The sequence below is a fragment of the Centruroides sculpturatus genome, unplaced genomic scaffold (assembly GCF_000671375.1).
Source record: "Centruroides sculpturatus isolate CEXI.00-Female unplaced genomic scaffold, Cexi_2.0 scaffold17, whole genome shotgun sequence".
Taxonomy (NCBI): domain Eukaryota; kingdom Metazoa; phylum Arthropoda; class Arachnida; order Scorpiones; family Buthidae; genus Centruroides; species Centruroides sculpturatus.
The window spans coordinates 830,238-854,688 of NW_019384462.1; the positions used below are offsets into that span (position 1 = coordinate 830,238).

The 24,451-nt window shown below is 26.2% G+C and overlaps 1 protein-coding gene across 1 annotated transcript in view; it reads left to right on the forward strand.

Annotated features, from left to right (window-relative positions):
* LOC111620923 (serine/threonine-protein kinase mTOR-like) overlaps positions 1–24,451 on the forward strand; it is a 125,407-nt gene that overhangs the window by 29,590 nt on the left and 71,366 nt on the right. The window contains exons 9-18 of the mRNA XM_023362950.1: positions 1,718–1,843; positions 4,479–4,642; positions 8,050–8,133; positions 9,626–9,744; positions 9,850–9,943; positions 12,416–12,621; positions 12,827–12,949; positions 17,959–18,042; positions 21,035–21,127; positions 21,253–21,387. Coding sequence (XP_023218718.1) covers positions 1,718–1,843; positions 4,479–4,642; positions 8,050–8,133; positions 9,626–9,744; positions 9,850–9,943; positions 12,416–12,621; positions 12,827–12,949; positions 17,959–18,042; positions 21,035–21,127; positions 21,253–21,387 — 1,228 coding nt within the window. The remainder of the gene's footprint in view (positions 1–1,717; positions 1,844–4,478; positions 4,643–8,049; positions 8,134–9,625; positions 9,745–9,849; positions 9,944–12,415; positions 12,622–12,826; positions 12,950–17,958; positions 18,043–21,034; positions 21,128–21,252; positions 21,388–24,451) is intronic.

The following is a 24,451-nucleotide window of genomic DNA, read 5'->3' on the forward strand; positions in this document are numbered from 1 at the left end:
TATTTGAGATATGGAATCTTGAGACACTATTTTCTACAATGCTAATAAGAAAAATAAAAATATTAAACACACAACTTTAATGTGTTTTAGTGAGCACAAAGTTTTTTTAGTTTGAACTTAGTCTAAGCACTTACCTTCTGGACATATAATAGACTTAAACATTTGATTGGGATAATGCAAAATTAGTGAAACATTCTCTCTCAGCTAGCTTTAGTTATTTTAAAATTCTTAGAAATTTCTAAATCTGTAATTCAAAATGAGACAATTAATCAGTATGAATTGGCGATTTCTCTTTTGCCTGAAGATATTTAATCCATATTTAACAAATATGAATGTATATTTATATACACTTATGCTAAACAAAATAAGCAAAATTCATTCATACTTAAAGGAATTCTGCTTAATTTTATATCAGAATACAGAATTGTTTTCACTATTTCTGTTTTACTGTTTTGTTTATTGTTTTTATATTTTTTCATTTACAGAAAAACAATTTTCATAATTATTATTATTATTTTAATTTTTTTTTATATACATTAGTGCATTTTATTTTTAAATTATATATTTAAAAATTTGTATATGAAAAAAATTAATTGAGCCAAAACTTTTTGTTTAATATGTAATCTCTGGCATTACAAAGCAGTATTTTCTAATAATTTTAAAGTAGTTTTGCTTGAAGTTTATTGTTTAGATTAAGTCAATCATTAATTTATAAAATCTTATATTAAATAAATAATTTCTTACAAGGAAGCATATTATTCTTATCAGAACTGAATTAAAACTTAAATTTTGAATAAAGTAGCTTACCAAAGTTGTTTTTATAATAGACTAGATTATTTAAAGTGTTGCAAATATAGTTGAATCTGCTTGGTTGTCATGTTTGAACTGACTGACACTGATAATGTTAACCAATTAATAACATTAACAGAGTTAAGAAAATAAGATCACAATTAGTGGTCTGAGATACAAGATCAACAGGCATCTTCAATTGGAATTGAATTCAACGGCGTCATATTAATTTTCGATGTTGATCTCTCATGTCTGTGGTCTCTGAATTTGCTTAGAAATAAGTGAGTGGCCAATTGAGTCACAAGGAAGAGTATTCAAAACTAATTTGAATGTTAGATCAAGGGATCAAATTTATAAACTGAGTTAGATTTTATAATCATACAGACTAATTACTATTGAAATGGCTGAGAACAACTACATACCATAATTTTCCGTGGCTCACAGTTGAGTTTTAATTATAGTTTGTGCAGATTAATTGCAGTCAACACAATATCAGGTAACCTGTATGATTATGAAATTTAAACCTATCAACATATATCTAACTTAATTTAGGTCTAAAAATGAAGATTGGACAAAAACTTGATAGCATTAGTAACACATTTGCATGGTAAACAGAAATTGTGGATTCATATTCCATTCTTAGTTGATTTTTTTTCCAGAATTTTCTGAATTATTTACTGAAAACTGTAATTTTAATTATTAATCTTAGTTTAAGATAGCACTTAATTGTCAACCTTTAGGTCAAATTCTGTAATTTATTTAATTAATAATTAGCTTAAGCTCAAACATAATCTGAATTTTAGATATATCTAGCTATTAAAATCAACCTTTTTATATTTATAATTACACTATGGTTTATTGTATAATTAGTTTCAATTTTAAAATTAAAATATTTAAGTGTAATAATACATATTGTGTTATTTTGTAGAAAAAAAGGACCAGCTATGGAACCAGCTGTTTTTACATGTATTAGTATGTTGGGGAGAGCAGTTGGTCTTTCAATTAAAAATGATATCAAGGAATTATTAGAACCAATGATGGCTACAGGACTAAGGTAATTTTAAATTTTATTAAGCATATTATTTGTTTAGAATTTTATTGATTCATATACAATCAAATAAAATTATTTGCACAGTTAATTATAAAAATTTTTTTAAAATTTCCTCTGAGAAGAATGAAAATATAGATTAATTAATAAAACAGAAAAATTTACTAAGAATATTGTATCAAGAATTTATCAATATCTCTCATCTTTGCACAATAAACATAGGAGAAATATATTTCTAAATGGAGAGGTAGTTCAAAAGAATTGATTGCCTGTATGATGATAAAATAATGGATTATTTTTTTTATCAAGGAAAAACAAAAGGAAATGGTAATATAGTAAAACCTTCAATTTTTTATCTAAAACCTTATATTTTAGATGTATCAGTTCTGGAAACAAGGTTCAGTTTCTAGAGCCCCTAAACAAATTGCATTTGAAGTATGAAAATTAACCCTAACATTTATTTATTTCAAATGATTAATTTATAAATAACAGTTTTGTTTTCCAAAAATCTCTAAAATGTTTAAAAATAATAGAATGGTTTTTTTTTATAAATACTTATATTTTTATTATATTTGATCGATTTTATTAACTGTGATACTGTTTGTTAATTTTTATAATATAAGCTATATATTCAAAATTATTAAAAAACTTGCATTACACATTTATTTTAAAACATTTTAGAACTTGACAGTTTGCCAAAATTAAAAAATAAAAGTTTTTCAATTAAATCTATGATTAAATTAATTAAAAACCTACTAATGTGAGGTGGGAATAAGGACTTATCACACCAATGATAATAAGCACAAACACCCAGGTAGGTTTTTAATTAATTTAATTAAACCAAGGGCAAAAAGCAATTTCTTTATGATATTGAGTTTTAAAAAATATAATTATACTGGGTTTTTCATTAAGAGCAGTTGAACCTTTAAACTGTTACAGATGCCTTAGTTTTTATTTGATTGTCAGATAATTTACATATCCACTCTCTAGTGTTTGGCAAATCATCATGGAAAGATTTATAGTTCTTCAATATGTTGAAATTATTAAAACTTATCAGAATTCTTGTTCAATTCATTTGATTTATGGTCAACATAACTAGCCAACAGAACTCATGATATCTTGTTCAGTTAAAAAAATTCAAAGAAACTGGATCAGTTATTGATGCATGTGCTCCAACATGAATTCATGTTCACTGACAGGACTTTTTCAAGAAATGCAGCTATTAATTGGCCACCATAATCTTGTGACTTAACTCTGTTGAATTACTTTTTATGGAGGTTACATTAAATCTCTTGTTTATTCCAACAAGCCATAAACTGCTGACAGCTATATAGCAAATATCATTCACATTATTGGTGAGATACATTCTGATTTAAGTGCCATTGAAAATTTCATCGAAAATTGGGTTAATCATATTCACTCTTTCAAATGCAATTGTGGAAACCATTTAAATGATATTGTTTTTCATAAGTGATGACATTAAGTATACTATAAAATAAAAGATTAGCATCATGTTGTTTTTGAAACCGTGTTTTGCGAATATATTGGACTTTGAATTCACATTTGAGTTATAAATAAACACTTGGCTTTATTTATAATTGAAATGTGAGTTAGAAGTCCAGATTAGCATCATATTATCTTCTGCAGTTTTCATTTTATTTTAATTCAAAATTTTCTAAAATTCAATTACTCTTATTGGAAACTATGTAGTAATAGTAATTTTTAAAAACAAGAAAAATTTTTTCAATTTTATATATGCTTTATTCTTCATTAGGTTTTCAATTTGAATGCATCTAAATGTTAGATATATATTTCTAAAACTTTTGAACAAAATGGCCAATATGCATTAACAGGGTGTCCAATGGGCATGGAAAACCTGGAAATATTAGAGCATTTATCAAATAAGGGAAAAGTCTTGGAAATCTCAAACAATGATATTCAATGAAATTGTTATGAAATTCAAAAAGAACAGAACTGAACTTATGATGCATTAAAAACTGTATATGGTGGTGAGATTTTGTTATGTGTTCATTAACATAAAATATTTGTAGAAGGGCAAGAATTAGTGGAGAATAAGTCAAAGATCTGGATGTTCTTCAGCTTCAGCTGTGGGTGTAATATTGAACATGAACAAACTCTCATTCTTCAAGATTGATAAATAATTAGAAGTTATCATTTTGAAACATTAAAAACATCCAAAAAGCTGTAACCAATGTTGTGTAACAGTGCAATGAAAATAACTTCCAGGGATGCTATGAGACATGGAAAAAGATAGAATAAGTGTTATGTCAGAAGGGTGTTATTTTGAAGGCAGTTTGCACTAAATGTAATAATTTTGAATAATTGATTTGTAAAAATTTATTAATTTATAAAATTTGTCTCATTAGTCAGACCTTGCAATATTAGAAAATATACTGTTAAATTCTTTCCTTAAAGATTTGTAATTTTATATTTTATATTTTGAAGTCAGTATTTTTTCATTTATATTTCATATATAGTATTTACAAAAATATCAAGTAAATGCAAAATTAAAATTTTAATAAACCATAATGTAAATTTTTATCATTACTATAAGTGCAATGTAAATTTATTTTTCTTTTGATACTTATTTATGTACTATTAATACTTTTAAAATTTACAGTCCAGCTTTAACTGCTGCACTTCATGAATTATCTGTACAAATTCCACAACTGAAGAAAGATATCCAAGATGGTCTATTAAAAATGCTATCTTACATTTTAATGCATCGTCCACTTCGTCATCCAGGAATGCCAAAACACATTCAATTTCCCCCACCATCTTCTAGTAAGACATTATAATTTAAATATTTAATTTAATAAATTATTATTTTCTTTGATCTTTTATATTTAACCCTTAACTGGTTTCGTAAATTTTACAATCATAACTGGTATCATGGGGGCTGCGCAGCCCCCAAGCAAAATTTGTTTTTAGAGAGCAAGTTTAACAATGTGACAGTTCAAAACTGCATAAATGCTAAATGGAACCCTTTAGTATAATCAACTTTTATTTATTTATATAATTTTCTTTACTTAATTATTACAAAAGATCACAAAATTGTTACAACTTTTGGTGTATGCTTTTTTTAACAAAACAAAAATCTACCCTATTGTAAGTTTTTACCAAAGATATTTTTTTTTTCTTATTCTTAAGAAAGTAATCTTATAAAAAAGTATCTCTTATAGCCTCTAACTATCATTTGTTAAAAAACCACAGGTAATATAATCACTTCTATTTTTAAGACTCAGGAACATATTAATGCAATTACGTAGTTCAGTCTTGAGAGTTATCACATAGTATTTTTATAGTACTATGCACTTTGCAAATAAATTTCAAACAACTGTTGCACTTAGTAGCATACTTACCATCTTTTTTTCCAGCACAAAATGACAACATACTCTTTTCAGGAGATTTNTTAGGGAGCATCAATTATACACATGTTGGAAAATTTTCTTGGAATGGATATTCTTCAGCAAGGATTGTCACATTATTTGAGCAAATATCGTTTTAAGAATGCTCGAACCAAAGATCTCTGGGATACGTTCACAGAGGTATTTTAAATATTTTTTTTATAACATTATAATGCACACATGTGTTCGGTGGTGCCCTGTACTTTGAATTTAATTTATTTAAAACATGAAATCAATAAATAGAATACGTAAATATTGTATAATAAAATGAAAATTGCATTTACCAGTTAAACATTAGCAACTTTGGCATCTTAAACATGGCAACTAGATCCATTAATCAAAATTTATGAATCTATCAACTGGATAGATTACAATAAAAAAAACACACCTTTAACAAATCCAGCAATGAAATTTACTAAATAATAATGTTTTCGATCAATTTAACTGATCTTCTTTAGTTAAAAAAATGTTATTACTTAGTAAATTTCATTATTCATCTATTTTTATTTTTATTGTGTATTTTATTTCTGTTGTTATTTATTTATTAATCTCAACTACAATTTTGGTTATTTATTTATTTTAGAATTCTTGTTATCATTTATTTTTAAAGTTTTGTATTTACAATCTATTTTCATGTTCTATTTTATCATAACTGAAGATGATCAGTTAAACTGACCAAAAACGTTATTATGTAGTAAATTTCATTCGCTGGATTTGTTAAAAGTGTGTTCTTTTGATGGCGACTAGATTCACCATACATGTACCACTTTAATGCTTTATGTTAACTTCTTTTTTCATCTGAATTGTCAATATTACAGTTTTCCTCTTACTTATTAGATTTCATTCCTATCACACATTTCTTGTATGTCAGGATTAATAAGTTAAAGTGATATTGGATTGAACAAAAAGTTTTTACATATTTTTTAACAACTGTCATTATTTAACACAGAAGTATGATTTAATTATAATGGTCATTAAATTTAGTACATTATTACATTAGCAATAACTAATTTGAGATTGTATTCTTGGTTCAGAAGCTTACACTTCAAATGCACTTTTTACTGCATGTGCAGTTTGAACTCTGAAGCAAATTTTTGTCAAATTTAGCATTCAAATTCTAAAGGGTTTGAAGTTAGAGTTACTTGAAGTGTGAGATACCACTATATTCTAATTCTTAATCAATTAATAAATATTTAAAATATGTGAAAGAAAATTATGCAATATTTTTTTCCTAAATGTTTTTGATTTGTCTGTCTAAAAATATTTTTAAAATTGATTTTCATTTTTATAAAAAATGATTTGTGTTTGAATATTGTTATTTTTTTAAAGTTATGTATGTTTTGTGTATGTTTTAAGAATTTATAATTGGTATGGTATTTTCATGAGGACAAACATGGATTCATAAAAATTTATATCAATTATCAATAAAATAAATCAGTTTTAAATCAACTTTAAGTTTATAATTTGAATATTCATTTGAACTATAAAAAATTACTTAACTTTCTTAATGTTGAAACTCATTATTATTATTGTTATATTAAGATTGGAAGCTATTAAAAAAAGGAGTTTTTAAAAATACACATGAATATGAAATAATGTGTCTCTCTTACAAATGAAAAAATTAGAGCTTATTGTTGATATTAACTTTATTAGTATTTATATTAGAAGTTTTATTATACAGATACTCCTTGTATAACACAGTAGTTACATTCTGAAAAAGTGCTGTGTTATTTGAATCCGTGCTATACAAAACAAAGGACTAATGCAAAACGTAGGATTACATTCCATAAGTTAGCAAAAAAAACTATTATACTATTCTTTTTCATTACTAAGAGAAATATGTTTTATTAAAGCAATTGATAATTTATTTCCAGTCAATAATTAATTAACAATCACAATTAAAAGTACTGTATTATGTGTTAATATTAATTTTAGTTAAATGATGGCATTTTCTTTTTACAAAGTATTGTCGTCATCTCAGCTTTTTTGTTGATCTTGATCAAAAGTATCAGCAAAATTTTCATATTTTTTATTTTTATCATAAAAATTTTTTATGGATGACAAATAAAAATATGTTATTAATTGAAATTTTGTTTTATCAGGTCATATTTTTTCACTCAAGTAACAAGCACCTTTTTTCCAGAATTTGTGTTTGAATACTGAGATACCGCCATATTTCATTCATCATTTTACAAATGATTGCTTACCTACAGTTAAAAAAGTTTAATAGCACTTATCTAAAAATGTTTAAATAAATTTTACTAAATATGAAGATTAATCTATAAAAACAAAACACAGTAGGTCTTAAAGGATAAAATCTGAAAGCAATGACAATGACATCTGGGATAGGAAAGTTAGGACAAGGAAGAAGAAAAAATTCTACTGTTAGTTTGTTAGTTTTCATTAAAGTAAACCTGATGAAAGGCACAAAACAAATTGAAAATTTCAATATTTTAAAATCCATGAGCAAATTTGAGACAACATTCATGCATGCTCACTTGAATAAAAAAAATTAAGCAAATAATGGAGTGTACACTTAAAAATTGGGAAATTTTGTATAGCAGATTCCCAAACCATGTTAGAGTGAAACCGAAAGTTGTGTTGTATGGGGGATATCCCCAATTTTCAAACCATGTTAGAGCAAAACTGTGTTGCAGAAGTACTATGTTGTACGATACCCATATATTATTTAATTGATATAATAATTTTCTACTAAATGTAGTTTTTATTCTTTTTTTTTCATTTCCATATTTTAATCATTTGTTTTTTTTTTATTTGTATTAGCATATTTGCAGTCTTTAATGGAATCCTCAGATGTTGCAAGTATTACTTTGGCTTTAAGGACTTTAGGAAGTTTTGATTTTCAAGGTTAGTTGTTTAAAATCTTTCACTAAATCAAAAGATTGATAAAATTATACTAAATTATATTAATGAATATAAGTAGCTGAATTTAATATTTAGTATTAAGTAATTAAGTATTTAATTAAGTATTTATTAAATTAAGTATTTCTGAATTATTTGTTGCTCAGGCTAAATTATACTATCTGTATAAAACTATATTAAAAAGATTCAATGAAAAGTATTTAGAAAACCAAAATTAAGAAACCTCATTAAGACTAGATTTCTTAAAGGCTTTTTCATTAACCATAGGAAGAAACATGAAAAATTTTAATATAACTATTTTTGAAAAATATGACATCAAAACTTGTTCAATTACAGAAAAGTTATTTTACTGTAAACATTCAAATTATTTCTTTTTTGTGAGGTTTTGATAGCAGTATTATACTTTTGAGATAGGTTAACCTCATATGGATTCTAGAATAGAAAGTGATGAAACTTGTGTTGTGATATGAAATACTTTTTATTTTATTACACAAAATAAAATAAAACAAATGTTAAACATAAATCTATGCATGTTTCAGTTATGAATTATAAGATAGAAACTGTAAAGAAATTAATTTTATACAGATAATTTTTTACTGTGTGTAGAGAGAACTTTGAAGAAAGTTCATCGTTACATTATAACAGTAAATATTTTTTCACAAGATGTGTGCAAGAGTTATATAGTTATATCTAACCTGAGTAATTTTAGTTGATTTGTTCAGTTATTAAAAGAAAGCAGAAGTTATGGAGTTGACCACACAATATTGTTAAAAACTGACCAAAGATCTGGCCAAACTAAAGAGAAAAGATTCTACCACTCTCTTGTCAGTTAATAAATTTTCTATTCTTCTTTGTTTGAAAACAGATGGTGATGATAGAGAAAGTGTTAACTATGTGGAACAGCTTTTTCTGTTTGACAGATGTTCTTAATTAGCTAGATAGTGTTTTTTTAATGAATAAAAGACATTAAAATTTTAAGCTATGGGTTAATAAAAATTATTATTCATATTTTCATATATTTTCAAAATTTCAATTAGTAATATTAATGAATATTACCAATGATAACTAAAATATCATATACAAAAATACAGGTTAATATATTATGATTAAATTCATTAAAATGAAGTAATTATGAATAATTTTTATGAAGAACTTTGGACATCTTTTCGTGACAGCAACATTAGTTTTTTTAATTTAAATATTTTGTGAATTGAAATTATTTTAATTTTTATCATCTAGGTTAGCAAATATCTGTTTTATTTTCAATTATTTTGATATTATGAAACATTTTTATTGGGTAATTATTATAATTGTTAGCTATTTATAAAACTGATTATTAAGATAATTATTTGATAATTATTAAATCAAATTATAGTTAAAAATTTTTTATTTACTATTTTTCATTAGTTTTTAAATATTCTTTATAAAAAGTTTAATCTTTTGTATATATATAATTGATTGATATATATTTAAATAGGAAGATCACTTATGCAGTTCATTAGACATTGTGCTGATACATATTTAAATAGTGAACAACGAGAAATCAGACTAGAAGCAGTAAAGACCTGTTGTCGTCTTTTATCTCCTGCTGTACAAGTATATTTCTTTTCATAATTTATAATGATAAATCAATAAGAGTGGTTTTATAACAAATTAAATCCTTTCTTGTTTGATATATAAATTGCAATTTATTTTTTTTAGTCAATGAAAATTAGTGGAAGATATAGTGCAACATTGATGCATACAGTACAAGATGTTCTTGGAAAATTACTTGTTGTGGGAGTTACTGATGCTGGTAATTTTAATTTAACAAAATTAAACTTTATCAAATTAAATATTTTACAGCTGAAATGATAAAGTTAAAAATAGATTGATAATTAATAGTAATTATCAAGTTTTAAATTCCTTTTTTCTGTAAAACTAACTATAATTTTAGTCTTGCAGTCTTCCTTGATATTTTTTACAAATTCATGTAGGGAAAAAAATATTTATAATTTCTTGGTTTTAAAGAAAATTTTCAAGATGAATTAAGTTACTGGCTAAATAAGTAGAAAATTTTGCAACTTACAATTTTTTATGAAATTCATACAACTGTTAATTAAGGAAACCAAAATTTTTATTTTAGAATGTTCTTGTACATAGTTGAAAACATTTTTCAAATAAATATTATGGTTTCCTTAATTAGCAGATGTATGAATTTCATTAAATACGGTGCCAAATTCCAAAGTTTAAGTTTGCATTTGAAATTTTTATAATTTTATGTCTCAAAGTTTTAGAATCATTACTTATGCTATTCTGGACATATTAAAGCAATTTTCAAAATCAGAACTTATGCAATAAATTCAGTTGTATTCCAATCTAATTTGTTATTATTTTACCTTTGTAATTTTATTTTAAATATATATGTTACTGTGAAAGACCGAAATTAGAGAATGTCGAATTTCTCTGGTGAATGTCGACACATACAAAATACGTCGGTGAATGTCCGAATATTTGGTTATATTATTATACATTCGAACAATCGCTGGTGTATGTCGACNTTATTTTAAATATATATGTTACTGTGAAAGACCGAAATTAGAGAATGTCGAATTTCTCTGGTGAATGTCGACACATACAAAATACGTCGGTGAATGTCCGAATATTTGGTTATATTATTATACATTCGAACAATCGCTGGTGTATGTTGACGAGCACAGATAAGCTTTGGTGGAGGTCGAAACGATATCCGAGAAGCTGATGTCAACAGAGAAGCGATAGTCTGTTGCCAAATCCTTTGTGGGTAGCTGGAGGTAGGACAAGGTCGTATTGTACCTCTTTTCCCGGCAACAGTTTGATGGAAACCGCCCATTTTGTTACTGGATGGCGTTTTTGTTCTTTTGATCCCGTGAGGTGGGGATCAGTTTGTCAGGTCAAGTGGTGGAGAATGAGAGGGATCATCAGTAAGGCGTCGGCAATATCAGAATAAAAGACATCATTAAAAGATCAGTTCGTAATTTGTAAAGAAAAGTTACTTTCCATACATGAGATTTCTTCTCAAGAATTATCACTAAGAGAAGCAGCTGCAGCTAATTCGAAAAATGAAGGGCAAGGCTATACACGCTGTCGTTACAAAAAGAAGTCTTCCACGAATAAATGAAGTTGTAAAAGCAAGAGACTCAAAGTGTCATAACAGTTTAAGTTGTTGCAATAAATAAGATTGTATAATGTTAACCACATAATTTATATGTAAGTTTATTATTGTATTATTTTCTTTAATGATTTAGAATGTACTGTTCGTTTTAGGTTCAACGGTTTATTTACATGTGCTGTTACTTAAGCTTTCTTGTATTTTGACATATTAAAAGTTGCATTTTTGTCTTAACGTAATAAAAATGTTTTTATTCAACAGTCACCATCAGTGCATGCTGAATGTTGACATTTGCCGGTGTAGGTGAGAAATAATGATATTTAGCAAATATTTTGTACATACACGAAACGACTGTGTGAATGCTGACATTAATCGGAGAATCTCGACATTTGCCAGATATCGGTCATTCACAGTAACATATATATTGTTCAAACAGAGAAATCATTATCACTGTTTTTAATGAATTTAAGTACTCTGTAATTAGTTGTTATAAAGAGGAGGTTTTTTTTACTGTTCATTTACAATATATTATGTTTTAATAAAATACATAAAATATCATGTCAGATTATGAAAAGTACAATCTTATTAATTGTAATAATTATTAAAAAAACTTGTTAATTTAAAGAAATCTTAGATAAAAACCTTGAAATTTATTTACCAAATGTTTGAGTGGATCCAGTGCTTCAAAAAATTTTTTGAGCATTCCAATAAGTTTTGCTTGTTGTAAAAAATTATAAACTTGATGATTATTTTTATAACTGAATGCTTTTCAAACTTTTAGAAACAACAGGACATCCTAATAAAAGAAAAAACATATTAAGATATGTAAACTTAGTTTTTTGAAGGAGCATCCAGTATATAGGCATCCATACATTAATATGTATATGAATGTATTTTTAAAAAAAACTAACTTTACATATTTTAATAGATTTGTTTTTATTAAAGGTGTGTTTTTGATTCTATAGATGATAAACATAAGCTTAGTATTTTGTACAAAATGTGTGTAATTTGTTTGAATGTTCTTCAACTCAGCATTTTTTTTTTTTTTTCTTCTTATTTGACTTGTTTTTATGGACAAAACGTTGAAAATTCATATATAATGAAATTTATTTACTTTTTTTTATTTTTTATAAATAGACTCTGATGTTCGTTATTGTGTACTTGCCTCATTGGATGAAAGATTTGATGCACATTTAGCTGAAGCTGAAAATCTTAGTGCGTTATTCATGGCATTAAATGATGAAATATTTGAAATTCGAGAGTTAGCTCTGTGTTCTATTGGTAGACTTAGTAATCTCAATCCTGCATATGTTTTGCCTCCACTTAGAAAAGTTCTGATACAGGTAGCATTTTCTCATATATTCATAAATTTTTATATGAGAATATTTTTTTCTATAATTAAAATATTAAGAAATGTTAACTATTGAAGTAACTTTTTACATTATTTTTAGTCTTAATTTTGTTTTATAATAAAAATTAGCACGTGTATATATATAAATAATGAATAAAATATTCATTTTAAGATTTGTATAAATTTCTTAATTTTAGATATTATTGGAATTGGAACATTCAGGAATAGGAAGAAATAAAGAACAAAGTGCTAAAATGCTTGGACATTTGGTTGCTAATACACCTCGTCTTATTAGACCTTATATGGAACCTGTTTTAAAGGTATAGAGAGTTTATACTAATTAATTATATACATGTAAGAGATACTAGATCTATTTATAACATTTTGTTATTATGTTTTTTAATATGTTTGTACAAGTTTTTTGCTTTTAGTAAAGTATTAAATGCAGGAATTCTCTCATAAATATTACTATAAACTCACTTGGACTTATATGTATTATATTTATTGTATTAGAAATGGCAAAATAAATAAATGAATATTAAGTTAGATGGAAAGATGCTATATTGGTTTGTTATTTTTTTTTATATAAGTGATGATATTTAACAAAAATGACAAAAATATATTAACACAAATTATTTATTGTGACATTGTTACAATGCTGAGCTGCAATTTTTAATAATCTTTTAATTAAAAAAATGAATAACATGACTTCCACTCCAGACTAGAAATTCATATATAGCTAATTTGGGTCTTCTAGCCTAATCTTACCATATCTGGTCTCAATTTTCATCTACCTAACTCTATTCTCAAGATTAATGAAGGACAGACAGATGACAATGGGAATGTATAGGTCTGCAGTTTGAAAATTGCAGTCCAATAAACTAAATAAACATCTTAAATATTTCATACATAATAGATTAATACAAAATTATATATTTTTTAACTTTTCAAAACATTGAATAGAAAGCAGTTTGTAAGCGCACATTGGTTATTGAAAATTTCATTTTATCATAGTTTGATATTTTAATTATATGACAAAACCATAAAGTATTAAGATTAAAAATGTGCATTTGATCAAATTATAAAGAAATAACCTTAAAATTTAAATTATTATTATAAAATAATAACAACAATAATAATAATAAGAAAAATTTAAATATTGTTATCATAACTATACAAATATACTTTATACAAGATATATCTATAATATTTATTTTAATATTCAAATATTAATATATTGATATTAGATATTAACAAACAATAAGCAGCATGACAACTATACTGTTACAAATACATGATTGTCAAATAACAAATGAAGTAAAAATTTTATTTAAACGTTTTAAAAGTAACTTTAATTTTCATAAAGTTGAAATAAAATGAACTAAATATGTTGTTAATCAGGAATTAGCAGAGAGAGACACAGACTATACATGTTGTAGTGGTCAAAGTAGTTTCGTTTAATCAAGGAATTGATATAAAATAAGTCTATACATAACTGTGGGACAAACATCCACATGTGTCAGCAGATTGCAGTCAGAACAAAGGGTCAAAAAACTTTCTATGGTCCTTAGGAAGGTCCCTCTGGTGGCTAAAATGGTTTGTGTTGAGAGTACAGGTAACCCCCGTATAACAGGGCACTTCTATAGCACGGATTCACTCTAACACAGTTCGAGAATTGGTACCATCCCCCGTATAACACGGTACTTTTATAGCATGGATTCACTCTGACACGGTCCGAGAATTGGGTAAAACCCTTGTACAACAGGAAATGAAATAAATTTTTACATACTTAAGTAATAATAGTTCACAAAAATTATTATTTTCATGAACTATTAGTACTTAAGTATGTAAATTTTCTCTTTTAGCCTTCTGTCGATACACATGGTCCTTCTCGAAACTTGTTTCAATGTTGCCACATCGCGACGCTTCTGCTTCTGATGTTGCCGAATGTTTTTCCCTTATTCCATACTTGCTTTATTCTTCATAAGTGCTTAGCACCATATAAGGAAATTTATAAAGACCTTTTAACTAGAAGCAAGCAATCTAAAATTACATACATTTTGCAAAAGGTAAAGCATGGATCTGAAGATAATGCAGAAAAATGCTCAGAGGATAAGGATAACTTGCCAAAAAGAAAACGCTCTCGGTTAATTAATAGTGTTTTTAGTGATGACGAAGAAAACATTGTTTAATTTATATTAATATGTATCACTTAAAAAAATTTTAATGAAGATATTTATCTTAATTATGAAAATATAGTAGCATGTTTTTTAATTTTTGGAACCTAACCATCCTTTTCGTATTAGTTCTTTGTTTCGTATAACACGGATTCGCATAACACGGCAATTTTTTGGAACATAACTACCGTGTTATACGGGGGTTACCTGTACCAACAAAATAATCATTCCTTTTGGATTCATTTTCTAATGTAAAAAAGTTTAGTAAAAAATTGCATCTATTCTTCAATGTTAAATTGTTATAGCTAGTATATATAAAATTTTAAATGAAAACAGGTTCATACCTTTAGATTTCAAATATCAGAAAGTCTGGAATTAACTTTGAAATGTTATATTTTTAGATGTAAAATTACATATTTTAGTTATTACATGTTTTCTAAGATTACAATTAAATATAAGAATGTATGATATAAAAGTTTTCAGTATATTATTTAAAATTTAAAGTTATACAATTAAAAATTAGAGGTAACAAATTTTTTAGAAAATAGCATAATCTGAAACCCAAAAAGTATTAGTGGTATCTATCCATTTTTTTACAATTCTTGTCTAACAATTATTCAAAATTTTTCAGTTTCTTTAATACTCAGATTCTTGAATTTATTTCTGAATTATCTACTTTGTTATTAACTAAAAATTAAGTTATTGTTTTTATAAATAATTTTACAGTTTTTTTATTATTTTTTAGTTGCATGTTTTTATTATATATAAACATGTCTGGTTAATACATTACTAATAATTATCTGATGAAAATGTTTTTGATTTATACTTAATATCATTTAACATTCAATATCTCAATATATTTGAAACTATATTTTTAAATCATCAAAGGAAAAAATTTTTAATTTTACTCCTTTGAAGTTACAGTAGAGCATCAATTATTTGATCCCCGATCAACCGTCACATCGGTTAACCGACCTCATTTTAGTCGGCAAATTCAAATGCCTGCTAGTGATGTGGTGCTACAATGTTTGACTATGTCTTGGCTGCTTTAATATTATTTTTGTTAAATTTTTGCATGTTTTAGCTGGCAACACTAGCTCAACCATGAAAGGGAAGCCAGTATTTAAATGAGGCTTAATTTTCTAATTATGAGTGGTGGTTTGTTTTGTGTGGATTTTTCTGAGGACTGTGTGTCATGCTGAATCGGAATCCGTTTTTATTGGAGATATAAATTTTGGACTTCTTTTTCTAATGTATAGGCCTACTTTATGTAAAATATGTAACCCAAATACTGTATATTTTTTTTGTTTTATATTTTTCAATATACAATACAGTACTGTATTTATTTTGTGCGAGATAAAGAAATAATTTTTAATGATACAATTGCAACGATTATTATTTTAAAAAAATTTTGTTAGGCTTAACATCAACGAAAATTCAATGCGAAGTAGGTTAATAGCAATATACTAATATACTAATTACATGGGATATACTAATATACTATACTAATAATGTATTTTTTCATACTTTTCAGTTATCCGTTTTTTCAGTTATCTGACCAACCCCAGTCCCCAGTCGAGTCAGATAATTGATGCTCTACTGCAATGGTTCCCAATTAGTGGTACGCGTACCCCTGGGGGTACGCGAAATTGCATGAAGGGGTATGCGCGGCAATCTAAAATCGGTCGATTTAAAATTTAAATGTATGAGATGAAGCAATAAAAAAAATAATGGATGGACCATCAAAAATTTGGCAATTTACAACATGATGTCGAATGCACAAATTTGTTTATTTATAACTAAAAATATTCTTGAAATTTCATCAAAAAATGCATTTGCGACAATACCTAAATGAAATTCTTACACAAGAAACAAAAATTGTACAATTAACACAATTTATTTTCACGAAATTAATTTTGAAAATTTTTGTCGCTGTTGTGAATAACTCCATCTATTTAATTCCTCTTGGTCAGAGATGGGAAGATGGTCACCTTCCCATCTCTGACCAAGAGGAGTTAAAAGACATTTCATGCAACAGCAGAATCAAGAGTTGTTTTGCAGAGCAATCACTGAGTAATTTTTGGGCTAACCTAAAAGACATTTATCATGTCAGCGAAGCGGCAATAAAATATTTACTACCATTTTGCACAACATATTTCTGCGAGAGCAGATTTTCGGCCATGACAAACATGAAAGCTAAACATCATCATTGACTTCAACTCAAAGATGACTTGAGACTGAAGCTGACAAAAAAGCAACCAGATTTTACAAAGTTGTGTAAAGAAAATCGTGGACATTTGTCACATTAAAATTAAATAACCTTCTGTTATTTTCATTATTATTAGAATTGTATTTTAAAGGTAGTAAATGTAAAAAAACTTATTCTATTTATCACTAGCTGTCTATCACTACCCACAGCTTCGCCCGCATTATATCAAATTTTCTCGTGGAAGTAAGATATTTGCTCGCAGTAAAATATAGCCTATGTCCATCTCCAACATGTAAGCTATCTCTGTGTCAAATTTTATTAAAACCTGTTCAGCAGTTTAGACGTGAAAAGGTAACAGACAGACAGAATTACTTTCGAATTTATAATATTAGTATAGATTAATATGAATTTCTGCTATAAGGGGTACGTGAGTTTGAGCTCTTTCTTGAAGTGGTATGCAGGAAAAAGTAATTGGGAACCACTGCTCTACTGTATTATTGAAGATTGAAACTTTAAGAATCCTTAAAGTTTCAATCTTCTAATAAGATTAAATATATCTTGCTTTTCCCTTAGAACATTGTTTAATTCTCAAATTTTTAAAAATGATTTTTTTTTCTTTCTCTCTCTTCTAATGCTTGATTATGATTAACTAAAGTTTAAAAAAGTAGTTGAACATATTCATAAAAAAGGTAGTTATTTCAATTAAATATGTAAATTGTGGTTTATAGTAGTTATTTCAATTATCTGAATTTTTTTATTGTATTTTAAATGTGCAGATTTTCCTTATTTTGAAGTTATGATATATTGGTATGAACACACAGATAACACAAGAAAATAAATATATTTAATTAAAATATTAATGTGTAAAATATATTAAGAAAATTAATATATTTATAATTTTTATAGTTAATTAAAATTAAAACCTTCATTTATATAATCTTAGGTTTTAATTCCAAAATTAAAAGATCCAGATCCAAATCCTAGTGTTGTGATAAGTGTCTTGGCTGCTGTAGGTGAACAAGCTCAGGTAAAGACAAAATATTATTATTAATGAATTTATTTTTATTTACTAAATTAAAAATTTAAGTAATTATATTTTAATGATTTTTTTAGACTATAAAAATCTGAATTTGATGATTTTTCAACAGTGTTTGATTGTGCAAAAATAATAATAATGATGCTATATAATCTGTTTTTAGATTAATAAATACAGTAGTCCCTTGTTATATCATGCTTGTTGGGAGACAAAGAAAAAGCATGATATAACGGAGTACTAAAAATTCTGGGCATTTACTAAACAGATTATACATGCTTTGGAATTTTTATATGCTATTCTTTCATCCGCAAGTGTTTCTGATACAAAATAAGCTTAGTTTTGCTATACTGAATTTTATTTGTGGTTATATTGTATTAAATGATGTTTACATAAACATTGATATAATGAACATTCATTTAGCATTAGTATTTCTTTAACAATGATGCCTACCTCTAATGTCAAATTACTTAGTTCCAATCATTTAAAATAGCCATATTATAGCCCGATAAATTAGGCGATCGTTTGGTGTTGTTTTAACAATGACATTTAAAGACAAATACTGTTGATATAAAAACAAAATATTAGTTGTGATTTTATTATACAATACTATATTTCTTAATTGCTTATTAAAAATTTGTGTAATTTCTATTTGTCAATAGAAATTATAAATACAGTAATTGAAAATTTAATAAATGAATATTAAACATATAATAGAACATTGAAACTTATGAAATTACAGAGTAAAAATTCTCTAAAATGCAAAATAAAGTTACTACTGTGTAAAAATTTTAGAACTTTCTGTTCAGAAATAAAGAACTGTTTTCCTTACACAACATGCAGTGAATTTGAAATTTCACTTTGAATTGAGATATACAGTGGTACCTCGGTATACGTCTGCTTTAGAACACATCAAATTCGGAATATGTCCTGTTTGGACGAAACAGATTTTGCTCGGTATACAACTTTTGTTTGGTATACGACTTAATTCAATTATACGCGCCATCTATGAACAAGTAGCACTATCGGTATACTAGACCAGACTAGATGTTCGCAGTGCCACAGTTTATAACTTTGTTAAATTTCTTCTGATTTTAATTTGTAAGTAAAATTTTATTATTTTTATTAATCATGAATTGCAAAAAGGGAAATGAAAAGCAACAGAAAACTAAAAAAATGACTAGAATTACAATGGAACTGAAAAAAGAGATTTTGAGAAATATGAAGGTGGCATGAGTGTTCGAGATTTTAACTGTTGCATACCATATTCCGAGAATGACAATATCGACAATCGTGAAAAATGAAGACATTATTAAATCTGCTAACGTTGCGAAAGAGGTTAAAACAATTTCTAAACAGAGATCGAAGACATTAGATTATGTTGAGAAATTGCGTTTGCTTTGGATAGCTGAAAAACAGTGTGCTAGAGACAGTGTATCACAACCATTTAGTTGCGAGAAAGCTAAAAAGATACATGCTGATCTCATGAAAAATTAAGCAGGAACTAGCCAGGAAAGCGAGGTGTTTCAAGCTAGCCATTTTTTTAACATGAGAATGGAATAATTATTTTTACATTACTTCTTATGGGAAAGGTTGGTTCGGTATAAGTCCAAACACGAGGAACGGATTAAGGTCGTATACCGAGGTTCCACTGTACCTCAATTCAAAGTGAATACAATACCTCAATTCACACAAAGGTGTGAAGCTATGAATTCACAGAAACTTGTAAATAAGGAGACAGAACTTAAAACAAATAAATAAACAAGTTTTAACACCAAATGGAAACATAAATGATAATTAACCTGTCCACCTGTTTTGCTTATTTATTAATCTTGATGAATTTATTCTTTCACCTGCAGTGGTAATTTCAAGGACAATGATAGGAATAAAGTACAATATTTTGTTGCAAAAATAAACTCAGTGGCAATTGATAGTTTAAAATTTATTGACTCAAGTGCTTTTAAAATTTGGAAGACCAGAATAAAGTGCGATATATCTGAATTCACAATACAATGAGGACTACTGTATTTAAACTTTAATCTTATTTCAAAATTATTCAAGATGCATTCTTTTTATAACTTCTTAGTATAAAATTTTAGGAATAAAAATATTCTTATATATAAATTATCCTTCCACGTTATTGAAATTAAAAAAAAATTTTTAAGATTATCTCAGGTTTCGATTATTGGCAGAACAAAATTTTTTTAATTGAAACACTAGCACTCCAAATTTTTGAAAAGATATTTTAGATATTTGGCATGTATCCAGAACTTTGTAATAATGATACTGACATCCTTAAAGTTTCAATCTTCTAATAAGATTAAATATATCTTGCTTTTCCCTTAGAACATTGTTTAATTCTCAAATTTTTAAAAATGATTTTTTTTCTTTCTCTCTCTTCTAATGCTTGATTATGATTAACTAAAGTTTAAAAAAGTACTTGAACATATTCATAAGTGTTTAATTTAATTAAACTTAATGCTTATTCAATGTTATATTTATATATTGTATGCTTTTTCTAATTATTTAGGCTTAATCTGGATACAATTTGCAATTTAATTTACATAAATTGTTATTTACTGTAATAAATTTAAATAATTTCTATTTATACTGGTAAAAACACAAAATAATACATTTTTATAAATAGATATTGTTTTTTTTAATATATTTTAATTACTTAGTTTTTTAATTGTATTTGACTTCAGATAATATTTCACAAAATAAACTATTAATATATTTTTTCTTTTGTTAATGTTGTTTACTTATATTTTTTTATTAAATCAGACTTTGGTTGCTAATTACGTATAAAATATCAAATACTGTACTCGATTAATAAAATTAAGTAAATATATTAGAAGAAATTGCATCTTTTATTTTGATTTGTAGTTTTTCTATTTTTTTATTAGCTAAGTTCTATTTTAATAACTTGCATTTATAATAAAAAGTAAATTAAAATTCAATGTATTTTTTTGATATTTGATAATAGGTTAGTGGAAGAGAAATGAGAAAATGGATGGATGAATTGCTTCCAATTATTATAGATATGTTACAAGATTCTTCTTCACTTCCAAGACGTGAGGTATTATTATTATTATTACATATTATAATATATNTTTTTTTAATTTTGTATTGATAATTCAAATGGATGTGCTTTGACTATGATTAAATTTAAAGTTTTTAAAAAACTTTTTATAATTTTTGTAGGTAGCATTATGGACTCTGGGACAGTTAGTTGAAAGTACTGGATATGTTGTTGAACCATATGGCAAATACCCAAATTTATTAGAAGTTATATTAAGTTTTTTGAAAACAGAACAGTCTCCTGGTATTAGAAGAGAAGTAAGTTTAAAGTTTTGATTTGATGGAAATTGAATGTTAATATAATTTTAGATTTCATTGAACCATATGTTATCGAAATTTGTAAAGTGAATTTTGAATGTATTAATTCCAAAATTTGCTTTATTTTTTATTTTGACTAATATATGGAACAAGTATCATAATCAATAGAAAATTAATTGTGAGACTTGTTCCATATATTAGTTGAGATAGAAAATTGATATTGCTATGAAAATAAATTAAACAAGATAATTAAAAATTATACTGACTTTATAAATTTTTGCATGTACTTTTATATAATTAACAATATGAATGTATGTCTGTCAGTCTGTCTGTCTGTATGTCCTTCATGCATTACCACACTGTTTATCCGATTGCCATGAAACTTTGGGAAGTTGTTTAATATACTTCTGCGAAGGTTTCTGGCATAGTACGATTGCCATGAAACTTTGGGAAGTTTTTATTACACTCCCACGAAGGTTTCTGGCATAGTAAATTTATCCTATGATAGATGTCATGAGTGTATACGAGCATCGTGAGTTCGATCGATTTCAAATTGTGAAGACTATTTCCCCCTCCAAAAAGTATCTCTATATATGCATTTGTGAACTGTTATTTATGATATTTGTAATAATTTTTGTTTAATCACTTTATTTCAACTTTTTTTTGCTAATTATGTATTCGCTTGAACTTTGTTAAAACCTTAACTGTANAAATCAGAATACTGCAGATTAAGTTTCTAAATTTAAAACTATTATTTATCTCAAATTAATATTAATTTATAGTTATGCAGTAATCTATATATATAAAAATGAATGTATGTGTGTCTGTCCTTCATGCATTACCACACCGTTTATCAGATTGCCATGAAACTTTGGGAAGTTGTTTAATATACTCCCGCGAAGGTTTCTGGCATAGTACGATTGCCATTAAGCTTTGGGAAGTTTTTAATGCGAAGGTTTCTGGCATAGTACATCTATCCTACGATAGATGGCGCGAGGTGTATACGAGAATTTCACTGTGTGTTCGATTGATTTCAAATTGCGAAGACCATTTCCCCCCTCCAAAAAATATCTCTATATATGCATTTGTAAACTGTTATTTACGATATTTGTAATAATTTCTGTTTAATCACTTTATTTCAACTTTTTTTTTGCTAATTACGTATTCGCTCAAACTTCGTTAAAACCTTAACTGTATCCCGAAACAACAACCGAAGTTGTAGGAAGAAATTCGCCTATTTTACCGATCTAGGTATCCCCCTTTTCAAATTTTAATATAGACTCAAAATAATTTAAAAAGACAAATTACAATAAAACGGTTTATCCAACTATCAGAAAGGAAGAGAGGAAGGAGCAATTAAATAATCAAAATTATAAAGGATTAAAAAATATATATAAAAATGGGGAATATCGCACTTTTAACAATCTCTGCGAGTATGTGGGCTAAATTTAAAGAATCCGTGCTTCTCGCATGTACAACTGTATGTGTCGGAAAACCTGATTTATTCGTGTACGCATCAGACGGAAAAACAAAAAATATTGTGTATCCACAAGCACTCCAATAAATAAATAGAACTGAAACGACACTTTGAAATGTTTTCCCAACGAAAATGAATAATAATAATAATAATAAGTTTCAATAAAAATGATAAAATGTAAATTGAATTTTATCATAACGAGTTTGCTTGAATTTCGTTTCTTCTGAGATTGCAGCAATGCACGACGGGTAAGCTAGTTTGACATAAAACATAAAAAGGATTTTTTTTCTATGTTTAGAAAATTATCAGAAATAAGTTTTTTTAAGTTTTATGTATTTGATGATAATATATTTTGAGATCTTAAACGGATATTTATTTTAAATTATAAGGTATTGTTATGATGTAAGCAACTTAATTACATTTGGGATAACATTAAAGATAAATTTTTCATCTAAAGACTGAGTCAGTAATGTAATTTTAGTTTATTAACAACAAATTTTTTATTTCATTTAAAAAATTATTATGGAAAAACTATTGAATAAAATTTCAAATAGTTTTTAATCATGATTTCAAATTTATCAATGTTAATTATAATTACAAACTATGCGGACTATCAAAACATTAATCTGTTATCCTTGGGTCTATCTGAAATATGTATATATAATATAGAAACACACATACACTATATGTAGTGTATTAACAATATGCATTTTTAAAACAATAGGTATAATTTAAAGGTATGATTTAAAGGTATGATATAAACAATAGGTATGATTTAAAGAATGCTAACATTTTTGACTTATATCACAGACCATCTTCAGGTGAGTGAAACTTTCACAGGGATAGATGAGAGGAAGTCACCCTGGCATGATTGCATGTAGGACACAGTTGCCTCATGCATCATTACTTTGTGAGGGGTGAAGATCCACCCAAATATTTTTTATGCCAATACACAAAAAGGCATTAGTATGAAGAGTATTCAGGTGCTCTAAAGCATATTTTAACTGCATGTCAGATTTTTACCAGATTAAGTTTGCAATATTTTAATCAGTCTAATCTTAATTTTTTAGTCTTTATTGGCAAAGATTTTTCTTTATGCTTTGAAACAGAAAAGTGACATCAGTTTTCTGTTTCAGGAGTATTTTATACTGATGTGGAAACTAACCTTAATTGTACTTCTTGCATTGCAAACAAACAGTTTAGCGATAGAATGTAAATAAAATGTGTGTGGAACCCAAAGCTGATTTTAAAATTTTATTTCTAAAATTAACTTTGAATAGCATTTTCATTTGTTCCTATTGAAAAATATTGATTTTATATATTTTAATTGATCAACTTACCATGCCAATATCTAATTATTAGATCACAGTTCTCCAACATTGTATCTTTGTAGAAAATCATTGAATAAAGCTAATTTTAGAAGAATCATAAAAATATGATAAATATTTATTGATTTTATGATTTTCATGAAGAATTGTTGAATATTATTATTATTGTTGTTATTTGTGATATTTTTTATATTAAAAGTAGTCTTTCTCTTTAATTGATCACATGATTATGATATACATTGTAATTAAAATATACAGT